The sequence below is a fragment of the Hoplias malabaricus genome, chromosome 8 (genome assembly GCF_029633855.1).
Source record: "Hoplias malabaricus isolate fHopMal1 chromosome 8, fHopMal1.hap1, whole genome shotgun sequence".
Lineage (NCBI taxonomy): Eukaryota > Metazoa > Chordata > Actinopteri > Characiformes > Erythrinidae > Hoplias > Hoplias malabaricus.
In genome coordinates this window covers 27,290,981-27,311,102 of record NC_089807.1, presented here as the reverse complement: position 1 = coordinate 27,311,102, position 20,122 = coordinate 27,290,981, and the positions used below count along the sequence as shown (strand labels likewise).

The 20,122-nt window shown below is 38.3% G+C and overlaps 1 protein-coding gene across 1 annotated transcript in view; it reads left to right on the top strand.

Annotated features, from left to right (window-relative positions):
- The first annotated feature begins 312 nt into the window (after positions 1-312).
- The window catches only part of plpp4 (phospholipid phosphatase 4), a 165,495-nt gene continuing 145,685 nt past the window's right edge, over positions 313-20,122 (top strand). The window contains exons 1-2 of the mRNA XM_066678726.1: positions 313-439; positions 658-1,007. Of these exons, the coding sequence (XP_066534823.1) occupies positions 919-1,007 (89 nt within the window). The 5' untranslated portion in view covers positions 313-439; positions 658-918. The remainder of the gene's footprint in view (positions 440-657; positions 1,008-20,122) is intronic.

Here is a 20,122-nt window from a genome sequence, read left to right as displayed (position 1 = left end):
TATAAAATATTCAAAGGTTTGTGTGAGGTAGGAGAGCAGCTGTTTCGCCTGCAGGTCCAGTCCTCAGATTTTTGGCGCGCATTCCCGCCACTGAGACCCCTCAGCCCAGCGAGCTGAGAACTAACCGACAATAAACAGATTCACACAGTCTGAGGGGACGATGATAATAATTAAACTGTAAAAACTTGGTTTCAAAGAAGATGATGGGGGAATTTAAACCGAATACTTTCGCACGGGTGAAGAAGGGGACAAAATGGATCGTTCCATAGTGAGGGGGATTCACAAATTAAAAAAAGAGTTAAATATAAAGGGGAAGGATTTAAAATATGATACTGGAGTTGGGTTAAGAAAGTGTTAAAACTCCACAAAATAAACATTTAATGTTGCTGACCCAAAACGGTCCTCGGTCATGGGAATTCTTGACAAAAACTGGGAGCGGGTGAGTGAGTATACCTTATATGAATTAAACGTATGCGAAACAAAAATGAGAGTAAAAATAACTCGGTCACTTTCTGTCGAGTGTCACCTGTTTCTCCTTTTTCTCCCTCTTCCCCGCTGACGTCTCTCTCTCTCTCTCTCTCTCACACACACACACACACACATTCTCTCTCGGTGAGTCTCGTGTTTCTCTGTGTTGTTTCGGACTGATTTCTTTAGTGGAGCAGAGCACTGGAGGAGTTAAAAACCAACACCAGGAAAGAACGAACTGTTGTTTCTCAGGCGCTGAAACCTCCGAATAAAGGTGAACAAAAAAACCCAGTCTTGCCCCTTGAGGGTCTCTGGAGACTCTGAGGGTCTTTAGACTGAAGCGCTGAGGTGGACGGTGCTGACCGGAGCACGAATGACTTTTCCTTGCGGTTCGGGTTCGGATCACGGTTGGATTTACTGAGAGAAACGGAGAGGGAAAACCAGGAGATCATGAAGATGTCGCCTCCGGACCGAAGGAAAACCATTCGCGACCTGGCGCTGGAGATAGGGATCAGAGTCCTGCTCTTTGGAGTATTTGTGTGAGTAACATAATGAAACCGGTTCCTAATTCCTCAGGTCTTTATCCGAAAATTCCTATCCCATCTCAAATGTAATATGGAAATGACATTCCTTCTACTATCTCAGAACTGTATAGCCCACTTTTTTGACAGGATACTTAGAACAGGTTATGCAGTTACATAGATGGTAATTCTGATCATCAAATTGATGATTTCTTGCAATTAATTCTATTTTATTTTTAAATAATGAAATGCATATTTTATAAAATTGGTTACAATAATATTATCTCCTTCCAGCTTGCGCCAGGCTTCAGTTTTGGTTAACAGGTTACTGCAGCCAACTTTGTTCTTTCATGAAGCTATGTACTGGGTATTTATTTCAAGGTTTGGTTCTTGTTTTCTGGGGAGTGTGTGTGTATGTTAGAGAGAGAGAGAGAGTGAGAGAGAGAGAGTGTGAGAGAGAGAGAGTGTGACATCCAATTCTGAATCAGTAATGCAGTCCAATCTTATTCAGAAGCTTTTAAACGTTGTTTGTCATTAATTCTTGATTAATGCCACAAATAATTGATTCCTCAGTAACTAAAATTATTGTTAAAGTTTTGTGTGTGTTTATAAAATTTTATCCAGAAAGCTAGAAATTTGGAATTCTGTTGATTTGTAGGACTTCTGGGTAGGTAGTTTCTGAAAAGTATAACAGCTGACACTGATCACTTGTTTCTACACTCACAGTTTGTTTTATCAGCTGACCATATAGATGCACTTTGCTGCTTTCACCCTGCTTTTAATGGCCAGGCCCCCTCAAGATCACCACAGACCAGGGAGCAGGTATATTCTTGGTGGTGAATCAATCTCAGCATTGCAGTGACACTGACGTGATGATGGCATTTTATTGCATGTTGCTCTGTTTGAACTGTGTCCACTCAGTGGGTGGCCACTTGTTTATGTTAAGTCAGAGACAGTAAGCCAAGTAAGCCAGCTGTTGCATCACATTTTGTTTTGGTTGTCCACTAGACCTTCATTAGTTGTCATAGGATGCTGCCCATATTTTTGGTTGGTGGACTGTTGTGCTTAAAATCTCCAGCAGCACTGCTGTGTCTGGTCCATTCGTATAGGTGCAACACACACTAACTGTGCTGAGAATGACCTACCAGCCGAATAATACCTGCTCTTTGGTTGGACTGACCCTTTAGTGACAGAGTGAAAGGGTCTAACAAAGGATGCAGAGAACTTATGTCTGTAGTTGAAGAAATACAAAGTGTTCTTGTATGGTCAATGGGGCTAAAATGACCAATGGGGTGTAGAAACAAGGAGGTGATTTTAGAGTTATGACTTGCGTTTGTAATTCTTTGTGTGAAGCAGTTTATAAAAAGAAAATATAGGTCTTGAAAGGGGTTGTATTTTGGAGCAAGTTAGTGGAACATCAGTGATAATGCTTCACACTAAGCTCGAATTAATGTCAAAAGTCTGAAACCGAAAATTCTCTCTACAATTTTTATAGCATTTCTGGAAAAGGTATTAGCTTTTTGTTCATTCATTATCTGTAACCGCTTATCCAATTCAGGGTCATGGTGGGTCCAGAGCCTACCTGGAATCATTGGGCGCAAGGCAGGGATATACCCTGGAGGGGGCGCCAGCCCTTCACAGGGCAGCAGAGCCACACACACATTCGGTCACTTTTGAGTCACCAATCCACCTGCAACATGTTCTCCACGGGGAGAACACACCAACTCCTCACAGACAGTCACCCGGAGCGGGAATCGAACCCACAACCTCCAGGTCCCTGGAGCTGTGTTACTGCGACGCTATCTGCTGCTCCACCGTGCCGCCTTATTAGCTCTTAGTGTTCTTTTTAATTAAAATATGACAGAGATTTCCGAGTTGTATTTAAAAAAGCAGAACCTAAAAATATTGTCAGATCAAAATGAATAGTGAAATGAAGTATAGCTGTCAAGGTTACAACAACATTCCCAGTTAACCCTCTTGTGGTCCTTGACTTTTGTCTCACTGATGGCCAGTGCATGTAGTAAAAGCAACATCTGCTTTTTGTGCCTCTTCTGACACCCAGCCCAGACTTTGATGGCCCTATAGATAGCAGGTGCCAAGAAGTGCCTCTTCTGAATGCTGATTGTAAGCACTGACAATAGTTTGAAGAATTCCGTTAGACAGAGCGGTTCCGCTCAATGGTGAGAAACGGATCTGTTAGTGAACGGTTGCAGGCAGTCGAGTGAAAGCTGATGATTGAGCCTATCATTATTCACTTTCCACTGTTGTCAGATCACTCAGCTCTGTATGAAAAAATGACTCACGTATCAGTCACCTAATTACCTCTGGTGTTTTATCCCTAAAGAAAACAAGGACAGATTTGTATTTACAGGTGGAGGAGATGGGATTAAATGTGTGAACAGATGCGCTCTGAAGCTGATTTCAGTAAACATGGTCAGAGTTAGATATCTGTCTCGATTAAGCTTTGGCACTGATGGGATCTGCAGGGATAATAGTGGTAATTGCTCAGCTGAAGCACTTGGATACCTCTAACTGATAAGGCCTGGCGGTTCCTCAGCTGTACCCCCTGATACCATGCCAAAACTTTTAACTGGAGGGAAAAAAAGCATTTAGATAACCTTGGACTGCAATCTTGAATATTTTCTGTCCATTAAGATACCAGGAATTTTGAAAATATCAAATATTTGTTGAAAAACATGTTATTCTATAAACTAGTTTGGCAAATCTACAGTTGCATTTGTAAATGTAGTAAGGTATTCATTCATTATCTCTAACCATTTATCTAGTTCAGTGTCGCGGTGGGTCCGGGGCCTACCCAGAGTCACTGGGTGGCGCCAGGCTGGAAAGCCAGTCTTTCACAGGGTGACACACACTCACACATTCACACCTATGGACACTTTTGAGTCGCCAATCCAGAATTCTGAATGCTGAAAATATTGTGGCCAAACAGGTCAATTGTTTCTTGCTTGCCCCATGCCCTCTGAGCTAATGTTTTGATTCCTGTTTGTGTACAGGAAATCTGTCAAATGTGTTTACGAAAAGCCTGGTGTCAGTAAACAAGTAAAAAAAACAACAACAAAGTGGCTACGTCAGACATGCTAGGCTTCCTTTCACAGCAGAGAAACTGCAAAGAGACCTCCAAATGTTGAAAATCATGAAAAGACATGAGGAAGTTGTTTTATTCCTTCTCCATAGGTGGGTAATATTGACTTATTTTGCTGTTGCTCCGCATACATCGTTAGTCCTGTTTCACTCTATTCTTCAATAGTCAGGACCCCACAGGACCACCTAGAGCAGATATTATTTGAGTATCAGAACATTCTTAGTGCTGCTGTAACACTGATGTGGTCAAGAGTGTTTGAGTGTTGTGTTGGTACAAATGGTGCTCACAAAGTATGCACATAAACACATGTTAACCTATATGTTAACATATAAAATGGACAAGAAGTGGAGAATATTTTAGGCAAATTTTAGGTTGCCAAGTCAAATTGCTTGTAAACAGAAGCAGAGCAGTTAAAATGTTATTTTGGAAGTGTATGTGTGTGTTGGAGCCACCTGTAAATTCTGTTATAACCAGAATATTTTTTGCCAAATATCCATAATTGGATTAACTTAGTTACACACTTGTTTTTAGTCTGGCACTTGCAAGTGCTCCTGGGAAATTCAAATTCATTTTAAATATAACTAGCAGACAGATGGAAAGAGGGATTTGACTTTGGTTAAAACCTTATAGGTTGCTTGCCTATTAAATCTCAGTTGGAGCTCATGAGCCAAAAGAAAGAAAGTGATATGTAGCAGTTAATTTGTCGGTAGAGAGATCAGACTGAGTAAATGTGAACAGAAAGGAATAGGAAACTTGTATCATGTAAACGACCTTAAATTAATGGCAAGGATAATAGGTGTGAAATGAGCTGGACTCTTCAAACCATAATATTTTCAAAACAATTATCTCACCATAAAAGTATTTACGGTGGATAATTGTATTAATTTTACAGTGTTTTGATCATTTTAGCAGTCTGTAAATAGTAAAATTGTACATATGACATTTAAAAATACCCTTGCAAGGTGTTTAATGCTTTTTTGTTTCAGTTAGCTGTTAACTGCAGCAGAGCAAGTATTGGTGGTATTAAAAAATGACAGTGTTGAATATCTTCACCTTCTAGATGTTCTATATCTAAATAATAACTGTCAAACTGTACAGTTGATCAACCAATACATTAAAAGAACCTCCACCTTTCTATACTTTTTTATTTTACTCCATTTTCCACAACTCCACTGACCAAATACAACTCAAGGAGCACTGCTGTGTCTGATACATTTGTAGCTGTACAGAGCCAGTTTCACTGCAGTGCTGAGATAAATCAACCACCCACCTGCTTTGTGGTGGTTCTGTGGGGGACACACTGCCTATTGTAAAACAAGGTGACAGGGGATTAACACTGTATCCAAATCAAAAGAAGGACTACTGTCTGGAATTGTATTACTACACAGTGCACATATGTGATTAAAGGAGCTGATAAAGTGGACAATGAGTGTTATACAATGTAGCTATATTTTAATGTTTTGGCTGATCAATTGAAATGCTGCATGGATTTAAATCAAAATGAAAATTCAATATGAGGCCAGAGTGTGTTACAGGTGAATATTCATGAATTCATAGCCTGAAGATGAACATTTTAGTCGCAGCTATAACACAACTAAGGTTGTCTTCTATTACATTTTTGATTCAGCTTAAATATTACAGAAGGCCCCTGGACAATTTAAAGTGAAACAAAAGACATGAATAAACACTGGCAAGTACTTTTGCCCAGTGAAAATTCTAAGGCAGAAGGCAAAACTTGAAAGAGAAGCTGACTCCAGCCTATTTATAATTACATTATCCATTTAAATGTGGAACACCATTAAATGTATTTGAAAATATTTGAAAATGGCAGTAAAAAGTGAAATGACAAAATAGTCTTGTGAATTCGAAGCAAATGTCAAATTTTCACTTGTGTTTTATCCTCATTATTAATGTTACTGTGGGAGTTAGTCTTTAACTGCTTTATCTGTTTTGCATAGTTTTTTCACATACAGAGGGCAGGAAAACTGTTAAGGTTTAGGAATACATTTATGCCATTTTTGGTATTTCCTTAGACATACCATTTAAATTTAAGAATAATTTAAACCTGAGTATGTAGCATAGATTTTTTATGGTTTATACAATAACTTTGTTATGTGGGGTATTATGGGTTTTTTTATGAACATTGTAGTACTGTACCTTGCTGTGAGTGCATGCCAGAATGAAAAGGATTGGCTACCAGCAAAAGATTAAAACTGAGCCTTCAAGCAAAGATGGGAGCTCAGTTCAGATGAAAATGGAGGTGTGACATTTAAGGATAACGCAAAAGAGAGCAATAATCGTGGAACAAATGGAAGAGAGGCTATAAATCCCTCGCACTGTTTGGTGTCACACACAGGGAGGATAATGAGCTTTGGGCCATTTTATCTCTGCCTGCGCTTCCTATTATTGGGAGGTAATAGTAAAGACTGGAGAACAGATGAGTTTCTTTGTAATATGATTAAAGTCTTCAACAAAGAATGTGCTTAATCACTCTGTTAAAACTGACATCAGTGATTATTAATATATTTGTCATGGTGACTGTCTAATAGGATTGCTTAATTGTGCTATAAGATTGCAATGAATGTCAGATATTTAAGAGCTAGTCATGAGAAATTACACACTGTGCTAATTCAAGTGAATGAGAACATAAAGAGGAACCAAAAAGGAATAATAATACACTGATGAAACATGACATTACAATTGGTACGAAGAAAACCTATTTCAAAGGAACTATATAATATTCAGAAGACATTACAACAGAGATTCCTTCACTGTTTGGCAAATGATGTAAAATGGGTACTATAAATATTCATCCACACAGGGGTCCCATGAAAGATTACAATTTTGTCAGTTTTTGTAGTTATTTTGTAGTTAGGCCTACACTGTCAGAAAAAAATTTCACTCTGGTGGTACCTTTTGCTGTCACTGAGGTGGTACCCTCAAGGGTACATATTTGTACCTTTAATTAGGAAACATAATTGTACCTTATTTTATTATAATTGTAGCTTTTTTAAATTGTGTTGATTTCATATGCCCCATTTTTATCTCCAGGACTTTTATTATGTTTTTATTTGACACAGTTCTATAATGAAAACTTACAAATATTCACCTCTCCTTCTGGAGAAGAGAATGTAACTTACCTTTAGGGAACATAGCTGGACTTAAAAACTGTTATACCTTTAAAGGTACATTTACACTGTTTGTACCTTTAGTGACCATTAACTTACCCATACTGTACCTTTTTTCTGAGATTGTACTTATTTACATAGACTTCATCATCATAATAATAATATGATTAGTGCAATAAAAAATCTTGTCCCACACCGTATGAAATAATATGAAAATAACACACTTGCCCTTGCCTTTACATTGTTTGGATGTGGCCCATGAAGAAAAGGAATGTAAGGTATGCTGTATGTGATCAGCTACTTTAGGTGATAACATTATTTGATGATAACATTTTAAATGCACAAATGTCAGAATTAGACTGAAAAGACTGTTAACTTAAAATGAAAGTTCCTTGGTCACTTTCACATCATTTTAAAGGAGCAATCTGATAAGCAATCAAGATATTTACTGTACATAATCATAAAATGTCCAGGGTGTGTTATCATAGATTAAGGAAACAGTCAAAGCTAAAACACTGCTGCCTCTAATAGCATTGCTGAAACAGTATATTCTCTTTGAGAAGTGCCCAGTCTGGCAGAGCTCCTATAATCCTACCCCCCGAGGTCCTGTCTGTGATCCTGTCCTCTGTCCAATCATTTTACAGTGCACCGTGTGGCCAGGTCTTCAAACATAGTGTCTTGCAAACATGAGATATGCAAGTGAACAGAGTTAATGTTATATTTTATCAAATTCAAAAAGCCCAGTTGACCTTCTAAAAATCTCCATAACCAGAGACCGAGTAAAATGTGAACAAATATTGGCCTTGTGTTTGAAAGTTGAAGGCAGTTTACAAGCAGCAGCCCTACAGAACAGAGCCAGAGGTGGCTAATTTTCTCCTGAACAGGTAACAGCACATCATTTCTGAAAAAAATATAGAAGCACAGATGCCCATGTATAGGAGTAAACGCCATAGGTTGTGTGTTTTATATAAAGAAAGTGAGGCATAGCGACATTTGAAAGGTGTTAGGTCTGTGTTTTGTGTGTTTTATACAAAGAAGGTGAATAACAACATGACTGAAAGGTGTAAATACCATTGTTTGTTTTAAATGAATTGATTCATGTGTCTTTTTCCGTGGTGTGTTTGTGTGTTAAATAAATTAAGGAATAAGCATTGTGTTTGAAAAGCCTCGCATATTCACTTATTTAAGGTGGAACGGAGAAATCAAGTTTGGTAGTACACAGCAAATATAAGCATTTCTCAAGTAGGTAGATGTTTTAGTGACATGATGTACACTTGGTCGTGTGTTTTAAATGGATAAAATGAGAAAAGAGTGTTTCAAAACGAGTTTTATGTATGAAACCTAGCACTATAGCTTTAGCTTCCTATTGCTGTTTAAAGTAGGGTATTCAATAAGAAGCTGGAGAATAATGCAAATAAGACTCTTAAACAGACCCATTTAAGGTGAAACTAAATGCTTGAATACGAAATTTTTTATTAAGAAGCAAGGATCTGCCTCCTAAAATGACATTTATGGTTGAAGGGAAAATAACTTATCTAGTCTAACATTTTAATGTGGGTTAGACAGTAAATACTTGTAAATGCAGTGAAAATGGTGGGGGCTCTTTCCATTTCTGCATTTCACTTAAGTAGGTAAATGTTTAATGACATTACATACAATAGGTTTGTGTCATTTAAACTAATAAACTGGAATAACAGTTGCTTCAAAAGGTTTCAAAAGCTTCAGCTCTTAATGTGGAACAGAGAATTCAAGAAGCTGGCGAATAACGGTAATAAGGACACATAAGGTGGATCAAAATGTTTGACTATTTGAATAAATTGTGAATATTGAAGCAAAGTTCTGCCTCCTAAATGACATTTATGATGGAAGGGAAAATCGGTAAGTAACACCAGCCTTGTCTAGTCTAAATATGATGGATTAGGACAGTAAAGGCTTGTGAATGTAGGGAAATGCCAGCTGCTTGTTCACTTTTTCTTGCATATGTAGATGTTGTAGTGAAATGATGAACACTTTACTGTGTAAATATGTTGATTATGGCACAATCTAAGCTATTACGGTCCACATTTCTTAAACTTGCCTCTAGATTGTTCGTTCCGTTTTCCGCAAACTGGCAACCTGCTCGAGCTTCATGTCTGGGGACGAGGGGGAGGAGCTGTTCCTTTTACTGATTGCTCCTTTAAAATTAGTCTTTTCTTTTATGAGCAACTATTGTTACGCTACTTAATATGTAGTTCATTCAATCCAAATGTTCATGTGTTGAGAGAACTTGCATTCATCACTGTGTCAGTATGGGTGTATAACAGATTCTGTATTATGCACATTATGGACACTTCAGAGCCAGGGCCTCTGACAAAGTTCAGCATCATATAGGATAATATTTTGTCTTGTGTATTAGCCTAGTATTTTATCGCACAAGTTCAGCTAGTTCTGTGCAGACATTCTACATTACATTCATCTGATCTCCCATGGCAATAAAGGTGGAGTATTTAAATAAAATGACACTGCACTGCTTAGTATAAATTGTTATCTTGATAATCTAACCAGGTTAATACGAAATCTTCTGGACTATCAATCGCTAGTGTGTTGTAATAGCACAAAGTTAAGGTCAGTGAAGTATTTGGGAAAAACTGAGTCACTAATTGTTGGCCCTTTTTCTCCCTCTCAGCCTTCTGCTGATTCTCCTTGCATTTTTGGCAACTAGACTTCATAGATCACCTCATCACCACCATCAGTCCTGCTCAGCGATGGGATGTTGCTGACGGCTCAATTGTGTACCTGTGTAGCGGTAGCGCTCACTTTAGAACAACTGACAGCTGAGCTAATCATTCCCAGAGCATACACATTTCACATGTCCTGCTCTGCCAAAATCAGACTGTACCATTCAGTAAAAAGATAGAGGAGTGAACTGTGACAATATGATAAATAACGCGAGAAAAATGTTATAGCAAATCACAACCATGTATAATTTGCTTATTTTAAAAAGATGAAATTATGTTTTATTTCAAAAGCCTACACAATATACTATGCAATATTATTAAAATAATATTAAAAGCCCTCAAAGTGTTCCTTGGGACCTTGATTTCCAAATGAAATACAAAATTTACTTTAATCTGAAAACAAGACTTTGGACCACTGAGCACCAGTCCAGTCCTTTTCCTCCTTGGCCCAGGTAACATGCTTCTGGTGTTGGCTCAGGGTTATGAGTGGCTTGACACAAGGAATGTGGCAGTTGTAGCCCGTGTCCTGCATATGTTTGTGTGTGGTGGCTCTTGAAGCACTGACTCCAGCAGCAGTCCACTCCTTGTGAATCTCCCCCAAAGTTTTGAATGGCCTTTTTTTGATAATCCTTCCAAGGCTGTGGTTATCCCAGTTGCTTGTGCACATTTTTCTGTGTAGCCTGCTGAACCAGATTAAGGGACCATTTTAAATGCTTAGAAAACCTTTGCAGAAGTTTTGTGTTGATTATTCTAACTTTCTGAGATATGACTGTTGGGTTTTCATTGGCTGTAAGCCATAATCATCAACATTAAAAGAAATAAGAAAGAAATGTTGTTTATATTCTAATTCATTGAGATGCACCTGTGTATTGTTTGTGAAATTATATCGTTTGACATCTTTTTCAGTTTATAGTTTGACAACAGTTTGTTTAAAGATTAAACTTTCAAATAGACTGATTTTCTCTTTTTTCCTTTAAAGTTATCATTTTGTACTTAAAAGATTTTTTCCAACAGCGACAACAGTTAATATCTTGCAACCAAAGAAATTTTCATTCCAATCACATACCAGTTAATTTGTTTGTAATATAAATTAGATAAACAGTTTTGAAACTGCTGTATTACAGTACAGTGTTACAGTACAGTGTATTACAGTGTTTTTTTTTTACTAATTCTATTTCTACAATTTTTTTTCTGAAACCTATAACAATCTGGTTAAGAAAAATGTGTGTAGACTTCTGCTAGACCCATAGCTACAAAAGCTAAAAATGTCCTTGACTCAAAATCACCTGGACATAGGCTATACACACACCCATACAGTCTCCATACCAGTAGATGGAAAGAATGAAAGTGGAGGGCACATATGTAACAGAGAGAATGACTGTGTTCTGTCAAAGGTAGATATGAACTTTTGACCTGAAAATGTGGAGGATAAAAGCCTTGGCTCTTCAATCTGATTGCAGTGAAAGAATGAAGCATCTGAATGATTGCAATTATGCTGTCAAACCAGGTACAATTGAGTGGGGGTTAGAGGCCATGGGACAGAGGAACTGTCTGACTGATGACGAAAGCAAAGTGCTGACCTCTTTAAACAGCTAGGAAATAGTGTCCTGGAGTAGGACACCAGAATATCAAGTTTTGCGCTTTCATCTAGATAAGGATCTAGTTACAGAAACCTGAAGTCCCAGTCATAGGCTTCAGCTGAAGTAGGATGGGTCCTTGGGATGTACTCTAAATATTTTTCTTAGTAACTTATTAGTCACTCATATGAAACTGTCGCATGAGGCTGTAAGGAAATTTTGAAATCAGAAACTGAAACAGGGACATTGTGCCATGGATGGAAAGGGCTGACTAGCACCCCTTGTGGATAATGCTGCTTTCCATTTACTTCATACGTCAGATGTCAGAGCTGGGAATGATGTTACATCTGTTTTGCTGAATTCAAGTTAAATATTCAGAAAATGTCATGCACTAGGTTTTCAATGTAAGCTCATTTCCTGCTAGCATTGTTGGCAATACCAGTAGATAACAGGGCATGTTATCATAGATGCCCAAAAATATTTTAACAGCCTAATTAGAATTAACACCAACCCACTTCAACTAACACAAGGCTTCAGCACCTCCCGTATTAAATTAGGGCTTTCAAATATACAACCTCTAGCATCTAAAGCACTCATTGTTACTGATAACAAACTCTATGCATTATGTCTCAGTGAAACATGGGCTAAACTCTATTAATACGTTGTCCTGAATGAGTCCAATCCCCCTGGCTTCAGCTATTATAGTTGCCCATGAACATCTGGTCATGGCAGTGGCATAACCACCAAATCACAGTATATCTCTTCCCTTATAGAAAACAACAAAAACAACCATAGATTCATTTATAGCACTGTGTCAAATCTAATTGGAAACAAAGCGAAATAAACTTCATTGTCCCCTGATTTCTATATTAATGACTTTATGATTTGACTTAAAATCCAAAATCAGTCAAAGGTCACATCGGTTCTTGTATTATTGCTTGCAATAATAAACTCATCCCTTAACATTGGGTATGTACTTAAATCTCTGAAACTACCAGTAACCAAACCAATTATTTAAAAAATCTTGAGCTCGCAAACTACAGGCCAATATCAAACCTCCCTTTTATATAGATTCTAGAAAAAGTTGTGTCACAGCAGTTGTGCTCTTACCTACAAAACATTGACATTCAAGAATTTTTTTAGACTAAATCACAGCACAGATACAGCTCTAACAAGAGTAACTACTTACTCTTATCACTTGATCAGAGCTGTATCTCTATTCTGGTGCTGTTTGACCTTAGCGTTTGATACCATAGGTCATGTGATACCATAGATTCATCTTGGTAGGCTGAAAAATCTGGTAGGAATAAATGAATCTGCACTCTCTTGGTTTCAGATCCTATTTGTCTGACCGTTATCAATTTGTTTATCTGAATAATAAATCCTCACATCATATTTTAGTTAAATATGGTGTTCCACAAGGGTCAGTGCTTGGCCCTCTATTATTCACACTCTATTTACTGCCACTGGGTAGACTAATCCGTAAGCATGGAATTCAATTTCACTGTTATGCTGAGGACACACAACTGTATATATCAGCCAAACCTAATGGTGTGCCTTGTCTACATAAAATAACAATGTCTAATTGAAATTAAAGACTGGATGATGCAAAATTTCATTCATTCATTGTCTGTAACTGCTTATCCAGTTCAGGGTCGTGGTGGATCTGGGGCCTATCCGGAATCACTGGGCGCAATGCAGGAACGCACCCTGGAGGGGACACTAGTCCTTCACAGGGCGACACAAACTCACATTTACACCTACAGACACTTTTGAGTTACCAAAGCATTACACAAGCTTCAGTTAGTTCAAAATGCAGCAGCCAGAGTGCTCACTATAGCTAGAACATTTGACCATATAACCCCAGTTCTCTTGTCCCTACTCTGGCTACCTGTAACATTATGCATTGACTATAAAATACTCCTCTGAGCTTATAAATCTCTAAATGGTTTAGGCCCACAGTATCTTAATTAACTTCTCGTACTCTATCTCCCCTCATGTACACTTCATTCACAGGATGACTGTCCACTCATAGATCCTCGCATTAAGAAAAACAGTGCAGGAAAAACAGACTTTTCTCACAAAGCTCCTCAACTTTGGAATAGCCTTCTGGTTACTGTTAGGGGCTCAGACACAGTCTCAGTCTTTAAATCTAGACTGAAAACCTACCATTTCATACAAGCTTTTGGTTAATCACTCGCTGTCAGGTTACACCTTCTGTACTAGTGTTATAGCTGGTTTTCATATTATCACTACTTTGTATTAACTTCTGTATTAATTTACTTTGTACTACCATAGTTACAGCTGTTTTTTAGCTAGCTTACTGGAAACCACCAACCAGACTGCACTATCCCTCAGTCTGTTGCTGGGTGCTCTTGCCTGGCCTGTGGAAGCTTTTGCAGGGCAGTTTTGCCCCAGCTTTGCCATGAACATACTAACCCCTGTATTTTTCCAGATTTTTCTGATTTTCTTTCTCCTGTCTCTCTCATGCCTAGAGATGTCCTGTTTCTCCTGGTGTTGCCCTGATCCAGTCGGACTCTGTATCCTGTACAAGATCTTGGCCTTGTTTCATCCTCAGCATCATGCTTGGCCATGCTTGGCCTTGCTGTTTTATCCCAAATTAACTATGCACCTGCTTTTACCCTTACCCTTACCACAGAATTACTGACACCCTCCTTCCTCATATTTCACATATCATTAATATTTTACCTTCACATTACTATATTTCACTAAATCAGTTCACTTGTACTTCTGTTTTGTTATCTGTTGTGCTGTCTGGTGTTGACCCCAGGAGGACGGGTTCCCCTGTATGAGTCTTGGTTCCTCCCAAGGTTTCTTCCTCATGCGCTGGGGGAGTTTTTCCATGCCACAGTTGCCCTTGGCTTGCTCTCAGGAGGCTTGGACCCCGGATCTCTGTAAAGCTATTTGTGATAACTTTCCGTTGTGAAAAGCACTATATAAATAAAAATTGATTGACTGATAAGATACTTTACACATCCAGACACCATGGAAACATGTCCTCCTATAGCAGTTGGACTGTACTGTGTACACAACTGATTTAATGAGACACAAATAGATAGAAGTGCTAAACTGTATAACACTCCTGCTTTATACACTATTGATGTGTGGGCAGCCCTCTTAGATTCTGGATTTATGTTTGTTAAGGCTCCCCCAGCTTTCAAAGTAGAAAATATAAGGGGTTGAAATGTCTTTGTGGGAACTCAGAAAATCCAACATTAAATTTCAAACTGGACGATGTTCCAGTTGAACTTTCAGAAAATACTATGCCCTAGGTTTTCACTGTTAGCTTACTACTTACTGGTTACTGGTTAGAATACCAGTTGATAACAGATGATTATGTAATATTCTACACATCCAAACACCATGGAAACATGTCCACATACAGAAGTTGGACAGTACTGTGAGTGCGACTGTATGATACTACTGCTTTTACACACTGTTGCAGGTAGCTCTCTAAAGGTGCAGTAACAGCTTTTATTTCAAGATGGTCTCCAGTTTGGAAGCTTCACTTTCTGCTGTTTTTGTGTAAATGTTGTGTTTTATTTTTGCAAAGAAGACATCAATAGCATCTTAATCTCTCAGCACATGCTGTTTTTTTGGCTATATATAGAGGGTCCTTCTGATTGGAACAGCTTTCTCTTCTTGAATGGTCCAAGTGGCGGCACGGTGGCTTAGTGGTTAGCACGTTCGCCTCCCAGCGCTGGGATCTTGGCTTCAAGTCCCATCTGGGTGGAGTTTCCATGTTCTCCCCGTGTCTGCGTGGGTTTCCTCCGGGGACTCCGGTTTCCTCCCACAGTCCAAAAACATGGAGTGTAGGTGAATTGGCTTCTGTCTAATAACTGTCCTGGTGTGTGAGTGAATGAGTGTGAGCCCAGATATGGATGTCCTGGGTGAAACCCTAGTGCCCGATGCAGTCCTCCAGGTGGACGGTTGTTCCTGGTCGAGAGTACGCTGTGCGCGTTTGGCTGCCGCTTCTCACCAGTGTGTGTGTGGATTGAGTGTTCTGAGCAGTGTGGGTTGTAAAGTGTCCTTGGGTGTCTAGAAAACATTGATGCTAATTTTATTAAAAACTTAATAAGCTATATAAGTGTAAAGATACATACACATACATAATGCAGCCCAGGCTTCAGGATTCACCTAAAACCATGAATTAAAGATGTAAAGTGTGGAAACTGAGGAATTTTCTGCATACTGTAATGAGTTTCATGTGCTTTCATGCAAGAATCTATGATTTGTGCCAACTTGAGATCCATTCCTCATTGACGTCTAATTGTTATATTTAGAGGTACAGTAAGTACACTTCTATGAATCTCAGAGTTTATAATCAGATGGAAATTACATCTCTGAGATGTGAATTCATGCTGTTTGTCTTAGTGATGCTCTGAATAATGCACACAGCTATGCTCCAGTTCTAGAAAGTGAGAACTTTGAAATGAGGCCAGCGGGATCGTCATTTTCTCATCATGCTCGTCTCTCAAAAAAACATCTGAGTTCTGTGTGAACATTAAGGGAAACAACATGGGATCATCACATTCTTCCTTGCAGACAGAATTGAAAAGAGATGTTATTTGTAATTCAACCCACTATAATTTCACACTGTACTCCAAATCTTTTAGCACCACAGCTACTATTCAGTGTAATGCAAAATGTTCACAGATTCATAAAAACCTCAAGACAACTCATAGTTGAAGCAAGTAACATCACATTTCTTGTAATAGTGGCTCATGCTGAGGTCTGTAGAGTATATCTGCGACAGAAAACATTGATGCTAATTTTATTAAAAACTTAATTTTCCATTGTCTCATTAAACTTAGCTTTGAACCCACAGCTTGAACAAACATGCAAAAAAAAAAAAATATGCTACATAGCAGTGTATGATGGTTGCCAAAGATGCCCTTGTAGCATTGGTAATTTTGTTTCCCTCATAATCTATCTAAAGCATTGTCAACACATAGACTTTTGCTTTTAATGAAGGATAATAATAAAACTCCAGCCAATAAAATGTCCTCTCTTGATAAAAATATAATTGTCACGCCCTTGTTCTGTCTTGTCTGTTGTCCCTGCCATGTGCTCATTTAGCACATGGCTCTGTTTGTTTGTTGTCCATGTCTCCGCCCTTGTCCTGCCTTTGTTCCGCCTCCTTGTCCATCCTCCTCGTTATCTGTCTCAGGTGTGTCTTGTCTGTGTCGTATTTAGGTTCCCTTGTCTAGTTCCTGTTTGTTGGTCATTCGTTTCATGCCCCCAGGTCATTAGTGTTCCTTCCAGTTTTGCTGTGTTACTCAGTCTGGTCTGTCTGTTTATGTCTTTTCCTAGGTCATGTTATTAAGTCTGTCTGTTGTGTCTTCTCTAGCCCTCTGTGTTTAGGTTTAGCTTTAGCTCTCTGTGTTTACTTAGCTTACTCAAGGTCTTTAGTCTGTCTGTCTTTCCTGTTTGCTTTAGTTCTCTGTTTTAGGTTTAGTCTGTCTAGCTCTTTGTATTTTAGTTTAGTCAGCTTACCTCACTGTCTGTCTCTGTTAGCTCCCTGTGTGTTAGCTTTCTGTTAAAGTTTTTGTTTTGTTAATAAAGTATCTGTGTTTTAGCAAGTGTGTCTGCCTCCATCCTTCCGCCCTCCGCGAGTCCGTGACAATAATTTGAGTTCAGTTTCAGAATGATCATTTTCTGGTCTCTCAGTATCTTTGAAAACTAAGAAAATCTCATCAGAGGCTGGACTTTTGGGCATGTATGAAAAATTGCAATGTACTCATCAGAGAACACACATCTGCACGGTTTAAGGCATACTTGATGTAGGATTGCTGAATTTTATTAGGTTGAAAAAACTAAACATTAAATTATCTAAATAAAGTAGTCATGGCTCATTTAATAATGTTTTATATTCTACTGTAACCTATATTATTTTGTGGCAACACTTCAGTTATATAGAAAAAAAATTAACTAAAATTTGCAGAAGGGGCGGCATGCACAACATGTAGTGTCCTTGTTAAACAGCTTCACTCAACTCTTTATTTCATAATTTATAACTTTCCACTTGAATCCAATTTCAAATCTTATGATTGACATCTTATAAATCACAATTTCAGATCTTGTGATTTGTGTTTTGACTCAGACCTCTGATCTCATTAGTCACAACTTGGACTTCAAATATGACATGCGGCTCAGATCAGACATCAGATATTATGACATGATTCAAATCAAGCATTGGATCTTATGACCTCAAAATCAGATCATATCACTCTTGTTTTGATTCAAGCTTCAGATCTGATGACCTTGTGACCTGACATTGACTTTCAAAGGTCTTATGACTTAGCTTCTGTGATGGACAGGCACCATGTCCAGGGTGTTTCTTCCCTAGCGTCCAATGATTCTGGATCAACTACACACTGACCTTGAACCTGAACCTGATGAAGTTGTTACAGAAAATGAATAAATAAATGATTAGGCTCTGACTTTAATATATTGAGCCCTGATTCACATGCTGTGAGCAACCATGTGCACTAATACTGGATGGTGCAAGAGATCTTCTGAGAAGATTTACCTTGGATCTTTAATACTTCTACGCCAATCATCCCAACTGTGTTCTGACTCAAGCAGAATTCACACACTTGCAGTTAATAAGGGCTGCATTCTGTGCTGCACAGTGGGAAGATTTAACTACGTTAGTGCCTAAGGCAGCAAACCATCATCACAAACATTTTTTGCCTGGTTAATTTATACTTCAAGAAAATCTGAAATACTTAACATGTTTTTTTTTTTATTCAGGAAAGAAAGATGCCAAAATAACTGGTTGTGTATTTGATGGTTGTGCAGCAGTGGGTTAAAGTCCAAGAAATGTTTAATATTTGCCACCAGGGCACTCTACAAAACCACATTGTTTCCAACAAACAATAAATGGTCTAGACACATAAAGACTAAAATTAAATACTCCATTGAAGACTCAAGACTTGACTCGAACATAAATCCCATTGTCTTTGGAATCAATCTGGAATCACATCCTGTTGATTTGTGACTTTAAAACAGTTTCACATCCCAGTGACTCAATTTGGAGTCTCATTCCAGTAACTTTAGTCAGTTTAGTCACTTAAACATGACTCTGACTGGCATGAAGGGACTTCATTGAACAGGATTATTATTATTGTTATTATTAGTTACCCACTGTTGCTACACTCATCAGTTACTAAAATTGCAAAAATATTATCTAACTTAGGACATAATAGCATGTAATTGCTCTGCATGAAATTCCCTGAAATATATTCTAGTCCTTGGGCCCAGTGTCCTCAACCTGACAAAGTACAACAAAGTTCCATCTGTTCACATGCTCTCAAGGGTCTCTTGTAGAAAAAGATGAAGTGTGTCACTGGGAATGCACAAAAACGAACTTCAGTGCAATTTTATGTTTATAGAGCGATTACAATGTAATCTTTTTCTCTTCTTCACAGTTACATAAATATAAATCTATGTTATTACTAATAATAATAACCATTCAACAAACTTTCTGCTCAGTCCTGGAGATGGTTCAGTTGGTGTGAGGGGTCCTAGAGTGGGTTTTATGGAGGTGGAGGGAGATGATGGAGGGAAGGGTGAATGACAGGCAGATCAAGCAGCAGAACTGCAAACTGTTGGCAAAGCAAATCGCAAGCTTGTCATATCTTTCTTATATAATATTACTGTGCACATGGCAATGAAATTAGGTCTCGTATATAAATGATACAGACATTGCACTTGACAATTTAAGGTAAATGTCAAATATGTTTCCATCATGATTGCACAACACTACAACAAAATTTGGACTCATCTGGAGAAGTGGGACTAGGTGCATTGCTCAAGGGCCCTTCATCCATGGATGTTGAAGGAGGAGAATGCACTTTTTCTATAAACCTATAAACCTTTGTACATATATTGTAAATGGTCACGTATAGTCAGGGATGTTACATTCCCTTTGAAGGTCTTTTGATCCAGAGTACAATATGCCACATTTATCTTATGCAAAACCTAGAAGTCATGTTGATACCCCTGGGACTAAAAAGCACCTAGAGTTCTGCAGCTAAAGAAAGTCAAACCTCATTTAATTTTTCTTCAATATTCTGAGCCGTCACCCAATCCTGGGCATATTCCTGCCTTGTGCCCAGTGATTCAGGGTAGGCTCCGGACCCATAGTGTCCCAGAATGGTTACAGACCAAGAACAAACCAATTAACAAATTAATAAATATCCAGCATTTAAATATTCATCACATTTTTCAAACATTTACACTTGACCTTATGAAAAAAGCCATTCAACTGAAACCTGGTGACCTGTAATGTGAGAACTTATTTTATGGAACATAAACTGGTTAATTCAAGGACAAAAAATTTTGTTGATTTTTTTATCTTATGAAAGTACCACTTCAAATATGTAAAAATAACAAATATTAATTTATTGTTTGTAACCATTTATCAAGTTCAGGGTCATGGTGTGTCCGGAGCCTATCCAGAAACACTGGGTGCAAGGTGTCAGTCGGGGGGAAGTCGTGTAGTGTGCGAGGGGATCCGACTTCAAATCGCGTTTCAGACCAATTGCAGTATATCAGATACGTTTGATTATTTCAAGGCGAC